Source organism: Olea europaea, chromosome 15, assembly GCF_002742605.1.
Source record: "Olea europaea var. sylvestris chromosome 15, O_europaea_v1, whole genome shotgun sequence".
NCBI lineage: Eukaryota > Viridiplantae > Streptophyta > Magnoliopsida > Lamiales > Oleaceae > Olea > Olea europaea.
In genome coordinates, this window is record NC_036251.1 from 23,343,843 (window position 1) to 23,353,965 (window position 10,123).

The following is a 10,123-nucleotide window of genomic DNA, read 5'->3' on the forward strand; positions in this document are numbered from 1 at the left end:
AGTACCGTTATGCAGTAATTACAGACGAAAAAACCCCCCTCAACTGATCACACAGCAAAGCCCCAAAATCAACAACTTGCTACTCGGATGAAAAATGAGGGAAAATCCCATATAAATGAGGTCTATGACAATGTTCCAATTCTTTGCAGTTGAAAAATCCCCCTCAACTGATCACACATTAAAGTCCCAAAACCAACAATTCACTACTCGGGTGAAGAATTAGGGAAAATAGCATATGTAAGAAATAAATGAAAATGTTCCAATTGTTTTGGGTTAATGAAAATGCTAGAGAATCGTAAAGTTTAGATAATGGCAAATCAGTACAAAGACCACAAAAAATGTCAAGTTATTATTTATAACAAGGAAATAAAAAATCAATGGAAACCAATACCTTTACCGCTCATCTTCTCGAGCGAGCGAAGGTGGGAACAGGTGGATGTGTAGCCAAATTTCGAATGGTAACTTTCTCCCTGTTTTCGACGTTGTCGAAGCACGAGGTAAAAAATAAAGATAGAAAGTTGCAGGCTCTGCAATTTGTGCCAAAAGAGTGAAAATGGAAAGGAAATTGGGTTGAATTTTGCCCGCGTAATAATAAGTAAAGGTGCTGCTAGGCGTACAAAAAGGGCGTTGACACGAGTTTTACAATCTGACCTGGCAAGAAATAAAAAAAGAAAAAGGACAAAAAATGTTTGGAAACCCGGCAGCCCTTATTTCGCTTCTAACATTTTCCCCCAATTTCAAAACCCTTCCCGACTCTCCATTACCGTTTCCACCGTGAAACCGAAGATTTGTGAAAATCGAAGAAATTCGAACATTGCCCATCTTCCACCGCCCAACTGAAGACGACACCTTTTTTCGTCTATACATCTCAAGTAAATGTGTGACGTCTAACCTTTGGTCAGAGGATGAAATCTCTGTGACAGCCATGAAGTCACTGAACAGAAACGAAGCGAAATTGCAGAAAAACTTTTGTAAAAATAATGGAAGGAATTAAATGGGTAGTTTTTGTTTCTGTAATTAAAAGTTGAAGAACAAACAAATTGGTAAAAGAAATCAAATATGCTGTAGAAGTGCAATTTGATGGGTTGACATATTGAACGTTTATTGTTGTCGAATTTAGACATGTTGTGGAACTGATTTGAATCTGATTTTTTTGAGCACTCTTTTATATGCATTAAAATTAAGTTTCAATAATCTGATTATTCTTCATGTTGTGGTATATCATGCTGTTTCTAGACTTTCTTGCGTCGATGGAGAGGAAATTGGGGGAACGCTTCAGGTGCAGCCCCGATTTTGTTGCGCAACATAGAGGACGTGGGGGGAATGCCGAACACGGGAATGGAAACGAGAAAATTGGGGGAAATGATGAAGACTTTCGGCCGGACGTGCGTGCCCGATTATCTTGCCGTCAACGGAGAGGGAATGGAACTGAGAAAATGGATAGAACAAGAATGGGAAAATCGGGGGGAAATGGACGTGGTTTTCCCACTTTTTGCCGCTTTCTGTGGGTCTTCTATTTGGGGATTTCTTTTATTTTAGTTTATTATAACTTTTAGCTCAGCTTTTGCCCATCTACTTCAGATTTTTCAAAATTTCTGTAAAATATCTATCAAAAACAATCTGTACGCCCAGCATTTTCCAATAAGTAAATGGGTGCCGGAACTGATTGGACACGGATTTGAAGTAAATTACTCTCTTTTCCATTTTTTAAGACCCATTTTCCACGTCATTCAATTACCACTTTGGTCATCCCATATGTTTGAATAGCTTTATTGGAAATATAAATATACCTGGTTTGTCAAAGCAATACAAATTCAATTTAGTGCTATATTTGTCAAATTTCTTTGTTACCTTGCTTGGTTGGCAAGTTGAACTTGAGCCAGACCAAACGAATATAGCACTGGGAGTTTACAATTTATTCAGATCGAAGAACAACAAAAATCAAAAGAACGTTAATGGCAACCGATAGTGAAGATGCCGCTCGCCGGAAGACGGCGATTCAGGACTACCGGAGAAAGCTTCTCAACCACAAAGAACTCGAGAGCCGAGTCCGATCCGGTGTCGTTTTCATAAACCCTAGTCTTCTCCTTAATTATCTCTGCAGATTTTTTTGAACAATACCTTCCATGAATAATTATGCGCGGATTTAGTAAATGTCTCGTGTATATTGTTGAGATTTGTGCAATTAAACTTTAAGGTGGTTTATGAACGCATAAGTGATGATGACTGGCAAAGGAGTTGATAATCTAGGCTTCGTTGAACTACCTGTGAATTTTCTGGTTTATATATTTAGAGTTTACCTTATTTTTACTGATTTGGACATTTGAGTAGTTGTTGGAGCGGGACTTTAATTGATTAATTAATTATCTATTTAATTAGATATGCAGTCTAAACTTTGAGCAATTTAAATTTGATCTCATTTGTAATTTAGTCTGTGAGTGTAATACAAATGTGATATTAAATTTTACCTTTCAAAAAAAATTTACTTTGTGAATGGATTTGTCCTTGTTGGAGTGTTATTTTCATTTTGGAGTAAGCTTTTGTATATGAGTATTCGATTGACTGATTTTTTTAATTTGAGTTCTGGTCAAGGGAGAAAGTAGATGAGGTGTATTAGTTCTAACTGGTAGATTGCATTATTAGCACAGGAATTGCCTCATCACTGGGGTGATTGTTTCACTAGGTTTCCATGAGTAAGTTCTGTTATCTGAAAGTTACCTCATAGTTTTGTGCACTAGTTTCATATGCTGAAGTAGTTTTCTGTGTTTGTTGTTGGTGTTTTTACGTGTTAGTATGTGCTAGGGTTGTTGACTCAGCCAGGTTGGACTAAAGCCTGCTTGCTTACCAACCAATTCTGGATAACGTGTTGATCTTCCCAAGAGCTCACATCAGTAGAGCTTAGATTAGAGTAAATTGGTGCGGTTCTATGATTGGAATCAGTTCCCTCAGAATAAAATTTTGCAGAAAATGAATATGACATCCATTCATATTAAGATCCTTTAATTATATGGTTGCGCGTTGATGTTTCCATAATCAAAAAATGACATCCATTCCTATGTTTGGAGTCAGTTCCCTTTACAACATAACATTAATTTCTCAAAAGATGATGTTTAGTGTTTGTTTGATAAAATATTTGGAGAATTAATTACTACATTGCAAGAAATTTTTAAATACTCATTGTACCTAAGAGTTAAAAATGAGCTAAAATTAATTTGCAAAATAATAATGGTAATTCTTTTCTGCATAGATAATAAATCACAAGAAAGCTTATACTAAAAATGAAATCTTCAAAGGTTAGAGAAATATTACACCTACACCATGAATTTCATCCCTAGCCTTGGCTAAAAATCTAGAAAGTCATTGAAAAATGAATTTTAGAAATGAAACATGTTTTTATTCCTCTCCTATCTTGTGTATTTTCTTTGTCTACATGGTTGTGCTTTTATACAAGAAATAAGCTCCTTTTTATATCCATTGTAGTTCCCATGCCAATGTTCGTTCAAAATCTTCTCTTTCCATGATACCATGGTCCTCATGCTAAAAATGTATCCATATTTGATGAAAGTGGTTGATGGTGTTTCTAATTGGAAAAAAGAATATTCTCCTCATTTTCCCAAGGTTTGTTTCTATTCATTTTTAGGGTACAGCCAAATATGACCTTTGGGTAATTGCTCCACTCAATCAATAATATTTCTCTTCCATTTGATTGCAAAAGTTTATCATTTTGGACATGGGCTTGAAAATGATCTTGAGATGCTTTTTGTTTTGTGTCAGACTTGTATCCTTCTTGGGCTCAAGTAGCTATCTTATTTGGTCTTTGAATTCCTTCTCTATCTGTGCCTTGGTCAGTACATTTCTGAAAGAAAACAAAAATACAGGAAAATATTCATTTCAGCTACAAGTTGAGAGGAAGTCATCTTGTGGAATCAACATTAGTGGATTAAAAATGTGATGTTCATTTCTAAAAGAGATAGCTATAAAACTTGTTCACGGACTAATGTTATGACTTTTATGAATCCTACATTAGTAAATTCTATCATTTAATTTATTTCACTATGGATTATATAGCAGCAGTTATTTCTTTTCTGTAAAATAGTGTGAGATACTAAGTTTAATTAAAGGACTTCTCTACAGAATAAAGTTTCATGTTTTGTTGATCATATATGATTGACTTTTGAATACCTGGATTGCTAGCTGCTAATTGTCTTCCCATTTGTATACTATTGATACATGCTTGAAACTGAGCTAATTTGTATGGACTGTCTCATGAGATCTTAGGCTATGTTAGTCTAGTGAGAACTGTACATATATCTGAAATAAATAACTGCCTGGTGGACTGTCTATGTAGATTAGTTACTATATCATAAGTGGCATGTTAGAAGAATGGGTGTACTAAATTATGTATGCAAGTATTTCTCGAGTTCAGAAAAGCCACAATCTTCAATTTCACGCATGTGTAGAATTTTATAAGTTTTATTATTTTTGTTTGATCAATGTGGTACGATCTTTAAATCATGAGAGTTCAGAATATAGACTTCTTTTCAGCATCGTAGCTTTATTACTTCAACTATATCTTTGCCTTCATGTATGTTATACATTATACCTCTGACATAAAGACACTGTAAAAATGTTATATAGTTCGAGAGAATTTAAGAACTACAAAGAAGGAATATGCTAAAACGGAAGATGATTTGAAGTCACTTCAGAGTGTTGGACAGATCATAGGAGAAGTTCTCAGGCCCCTGGACAATGAGCGCTGTAAGAATTCTTTAATCTATTTCTTGTCGTCATTATCTTTAGGTTTGAGTATTTATTCTGAGATTTGATTCTTCAATAATTTTTTTGCCTCTTCTGGCCATTTAGTTGTATAGTTCTTCATAAGCAAGGAGGTGAAGAGACAAAAAAATTTTACACTGACTTTATGTAATGTTTTACAGTGATAGTCAAAGCCAGCAGTGGTCCAAGATATGTGGTTGGCTGCCGCAGTAAAGTAGACAAAGAGAAACTCACAGCCGGCACGAGAGTAGTTCTTGATATGACAACTCTCACTATTATGCGAGCTCTCCCTCGTGAGGTACACAACAATTTAATGAAATGCATTGATATTTGGCTTAGAAGGATATCATGTCATTAATTCTATATTATTATCTTGACTCGTTGGTTTTTGATGTCTATGTCAGGTTGATCCAGTTGTATACAATATGCTTCATGAAGACCCTGGGAATGTAAGTTATTCTGCTGTGGGTGGGCTGTCAGATCAGATCCGAGAACTGAGAGAATCTATAGAGTTACCTCTGATGAATCCTGAACTCTTCTTAAGGGTTGGCATTAAACCCCCAAAGGTAATACGTTTTACAGAAAACAACATTTTTAATGTTATCTTGGTGTTTACTTTCAGCAATGCTGTTTATCTTGTTTAGGGTGTTCTTCTTTATGGTCCTCCCGGAACTGGCAAGACATTGTTAGCCAGGGCAATTGCTAGCAACATAGATGCAAATTTCTTAAAGGTTAGTAGATACTGTTACAACTGATCCTTGTTCACCTGTAAGAGCCCCATTTCTTTAGAGTCATCATACAATGTGAGTAACTTGTTACAAGTTGGCACTATGCAGGTTGTATCAAGTGCCATTATCGATAAGTATATAGGTGAGAGTGCTAGACTGATCAGGGAAATGTTTGGTTATGCTCGTGAGCACCAAGTAAGAATCTAGTAGCTACTATCCTTTGCTTTTCTGTATTATATTGAATTGATAAGTTCAATACCAATTATTGTAAAAGAAAGTGATACTATGAATTATTTTCTTTATGTGAAGCCTTGCATCATATTTATGGATGAGATCGATGCCATTGGTGGACGCCGTTTCAGCGAGGGAACAAGCGCTGACCGTGAAATTCAAAGGACATTGATGGAGTTGCTCAACCAGCTTGATGGGTTTGACCAGCTTGGAAAGGTTTGACTGATGAAAAAAAGCTTTTCTCAGTTTCCCTCCCCTGAAATTCAGCTTTAGAGCATATTTGAGTGGGTTTATTTCCCAAAATTTTGGGGTTCATTTATAAGCCATTGGATGTGGCTTATTTTTAGAAATAAGATCATGTTTGGGGTGGCTTATACTTAAAAATGACCACCAGTTGTGTGGCTTATTTTTAGTGTAGACCCACCTACATTCAAAATAAGCCAAATTAAGCCATACATGACCTTACTTTTTGGCACAAGCCACCAAAAACATGCTCTAAGCCCACCCATAGATGCTCTTACTACAGTGTACGTGCTAGTTTGACTAGATTATGATACATCTTGAATGTTTTTGCAGGTTAAAATGATTATGGCGACAAACAGACCTGATGTTCTTGACCCTGCTCTTCTTCGTCCTGGTCGCTTAGACCGGAAAATTGAAATACCGCTTCCCAATGAACAGTCAAGATTGGAAATTCTCAAGATCCACGCTGCAGGAATTGCCAAGCATGGTGAAATTGATTACGAGGCTGTTGTTAAACTTGCCGAGGTGAGCTTAATCACACTAATTTAGTTGTTTAACCTGTTTTTTTGGGAACATTGTTCAGATTAGTATTACTGACATGTTGCGTTCTCCAGGGTTTTAATGGGGCTGACTTGCGTAATATTTGCACTGAAGCTGGTATGTCAGCAATTCGTGCAGAGCGTGATTATGTAATCCATGAAGATTTTATGAAGGTAAAACGTACATGCACGTTGAATTTTTTAATGCGCTTGAAAAATGAGATGAAGTTTCAAATTTTTTTTACATAATGCGGTATCATGTGTGAATGGTACTTGTAGAGACTTGTTTGCCACACTACACACATTTCACTCACTGTTTCAATTTGTGTTTCGTGAGCTTTGGACTTAGTTGCGGTTCATGTTTGTATTCATTCTGGTGTAGGTTTTGTTTTTTTCCTTCCCCGAAAGGAACTTTGTCTGCATCATTATTGTTACTCCACGAGATGGGATCTAATTTATCTTACGCTTGTGCAATGTTTCAGGCTGTAAGAAAACTGAATGAAGCAAAGAAACTCGAATCGACTGCACATTATAATGCTGATTTTGGGAAGGATTAGGAACCAGTTTCGTATGGGTTAGCTATGGGAGAGTGGTGTATCTGCTCTTTTCAGATGTGTTGCTATATGCTCATTTGGATTGAATATCTGTTCTTGAATTGAATAATTTCCTACATGTTTTCACGTCTGTTTCATCCAATATTGTGTCTGAATACATACATCTGATTTCCTCCACCACATCACTTGAGATGAATTTCATTTCTGTTTGAATACGAAACTGAAATTATAAATTTGTACCAAAACTGAAATTATAGGCTCATTTATATATGTTCACGTCCATGACATGTTTCTATAAAATGCACAGATTAAAGTATAATTTAACCAAATTATAAGCAATTACAAATTCAGACAGACATGGACATAAATATGTCCATCTGAAGAGGCACCAATCTGATCCATAATGAATTGAGGAAAACCGACGGAACAAAATGAAAATGGGACTGTCATCTTGTTATTTATATTCGTGTACTACTGTTTCTCATAACGTTAGGAACTTCATTTTTTGATGCCTGAAAATAGGGACAAGAATCATCGAATTAAGAAATATTGCTCAACCACCATGCATTATGTCACCAAGACTATTTTTCATGCACTTGAACATGAAACAATCAAACTTCAATTCTACAAAACAAAATGTAACCAGTTTCATAATTGACATTCTTATCATTTTCTTTTTTCTATATTAATAATGAATTGAACCTTAAACGTATTATACCCCATTCTTTACAATGTGCCTTCAGCTACTACTACATATGTCATCTGCAATGATGACCACATACTATGTCGACTGCTTCATTCATGTTCACTGTCAAATCATGGCAGCAGAGAGATGAAACTGTGGAAGAATCTGTAGAGAAAAAGTTCGGTAAAAAATATTAGACATCTTGCCAAAACGTTTAGAATGGAAGCTGTTCTCAGATGTTCCAAAAGAACTGATTTGAATATTGACTATCAACTACATATGCACAACAAAACTTAAAGACTCAGTTTTATCAAAACTAGAAAGATGGGCACTTACTTCCTTAAAACTCATCAAGAAGTTCATTCCTTACTAGACTTTGACCAGAAAAACCCCTTTCTTCGAGCAGAATGATTCTCGGACAATTTATGTCCCTTCATCCCAAATGAGAAGTGGCGTCTCAAGAAAGGCTTTCCTGTCGAGCTTTTCATGCTGGAACTTGAACTCATTTTGGGACCCCTACCTTCATGCCCACCACATTTATGATGATCAAACAAGATGAGATCATCACTATCGACAATACGGTTCCTTGATCGCTTTCTAGCCTTTGAATCTAATTCAGCTTTGATGGCCTTTTCAGACATCTTCATGGCCCGCTTCTCCCCAAAAGTACAGACAGGGCAAGCAGGGTCATATTTGTTGATCTCAGGTGTCATATACTCCAAGCATTCGGCATGGTAAACATGTCCACAAATCAACACAGCAACCATGGCAAGTTCATTGGTAGCTATTATTTTTTGGCTGCCCAACAAGGATCTCTCTGTTAAAAGCTTAGCACAAACACCACAACTTTGGAGATCAAAAGAAGGAGATCCTGAATTTTGTCCAGCAGATCTGGTTATTTTGTCCCTACTGATGCCCGAGTTTTCACTATCAAAAGACCATCTCTCTTTCCGAGTCGTCATGAGCTCAGAGAATGGAGGAATCGACCAACCATCAGACGACCCACCATTGGATCCTCTTGTTGATTCATAGCCCCAAGCAGGGAGAACAAAAGAAGACGCTTCAGAAATTGAGAATTCACGCGACTTGTATTCTGGAATTGGGCTATCAGATACTTGTCGTAGCAGCTGCTGTCCAGGAGAACGGCGACTCCACCTGGAAGGGGTCAAATTTGGAGGAAGCATGTGGCTGTGGGATGACAAAGGAGACATCGACATGGGTGAAATTGAAGGGGCTGAAGGAGATAGCTTAACAGGAGATGGGTACGATAGTGCTGCAGATTCAGCTGGTTGCTTCAACTGAAAAGTGGTGGCAAAAATAGAAAAAAGGAAAAAGATCCAAAACTTCAGAAGACAATATATTACTGTAATAAATAATTTGATCGATAACAGCAATTATCCACATACCTCTACAAGGTTCTGCGAAACAGATAGATCTGCAAAAACAATTACAGATACATCAAATATAAAATCAAAGACAATATCATCCATTTTCTATGTTTTGCATGTCAAGTATTTAACATTAAGGGAAGCATCCTGTTCATTAGCATTAGTAATTACTTGAAGATGTCAGGTTCATGCCAGTCAGATATGATAAGTTCCAAACAAACAAACAAACCAATACACGTGTCTTAAACTTTTACTCGTTGACAAATGGTCTTCAAACAGCATATAGGCACATTGGCTTGTTATTACACTGATGAATATGTCAGTTTCTTACTACTTTCTTCAAATAAAGATACCGAATTTTGTAATACATAAAAAATAAAAAATTCAACAACTGGCACTATCATCTTGTAAGTTGGAATAGCCTTTAGACTATCAGCAGATAATAACGGTAAAGCGGAAGTTCTACAAGTCTAGTAAGTGTGCAAGTACCAAACAATAAGCACTGAGGCATTTGAAAGAAACTTGTAGGAATCCAACGAAACCCAGACACATCAAGCCCCTGTTTAAGCCCCATTTTTCATGCAATAAAATACTTGTACATGTAAACTAAAAAAATTTCCTCAATTTTTAACCAATTATTTTTCAAAAAATCACTATTCCAAAATCTATTACCCCAAAAAAGGGGCTCAAACAAGGACCAAATTGAATTGCATTTGAAATAAATCTATATCTATTATGTACATAAAAATGTATATTACAGTCAGTAGACGAACAATTTGCTCTCTCTCTCTCTCTCTCTCTCTTTATACACACACACACACACACACACATATATGCCCTTGTTTGTTAGCAATTAAAATCAAGATTAGAATCGAAGTCAAAGTCAACAATTAATTTTAACCACACATTTCATCAATTTCTATCAAAATCTATTAAAAATCTTACTTTAATCCCCATCAAATATATATATATATATATA

At 36.1% G+C, this 10,123-nt stretch overlaps 2 protein-coding genes across 3 annotated transcripts in view; one reads left to right on the plus strand and one right to left on the minus strand.

Annotated features, from left to right (window-relative positions):
* The first annotated feature begins 1,555 nt into the window (after positions 1 to 1,555).
* LOC111410542 (26S proteasome regulatory subunit S10B homolog B) lies at positions 1,556 to 7,333 on the plus strand. Its single transcript, XM_023040941.1, has 10 exons — positions 1,556 to 2,058; positions 4,639 to 4,758; positions 4,938 to 5,074; positions 5,181 to 5,342; positions 5,421 to 5,507; positions 5,613 to 5,699; positions 5,814 to 5,951; positions 6,312 to 6,503; positions 6,593 to 6,691; positions 7,000 to 7,333. Exons 1-10 carry the CDS (start codon positions 1,956 to 1,958, stop codon positions 7,072 to 7,074), a joined length of 1,200 nt encoding a protein of 399 aa, XP_022896709.1. The 5' UTR covers positions 1,556 to 1,955; the 3' UTR covers positions 7,075 to 7,333.
* A 277-nt stretch (positions 7,334 to 7,610) lies between these two features.
* Positions 7,611 to 10,123, minus strand: part of LOC111410541 — a 7,507-nt gene continuing 4,994 nt past the window's right edge. For both annotated transcript variants that reach the window (XM_023040939.1, XM_023040940.1), the window contains 3 exons: positions 9,163 to 9,191; positions 8,093 to 9,054; positions 7,611 to 7,921 (listed from right to left, as the gene is read on the minus strand). In XM_023040939.1, the coding sequence (XP_022896707.1) occupies positions 8,116 to 9,054; positions 9,163 to 9,191 (968 nt within the window). In that variant the 3' untranslated portion in view covers positions 7,611 to 7,921; positions 8,093 to 8,115. The remainder of the gene's footprint in view (positions 7,922 to 8,092; positions 9,055 to 9,162; positions 9,192 to 10,123) is intronic.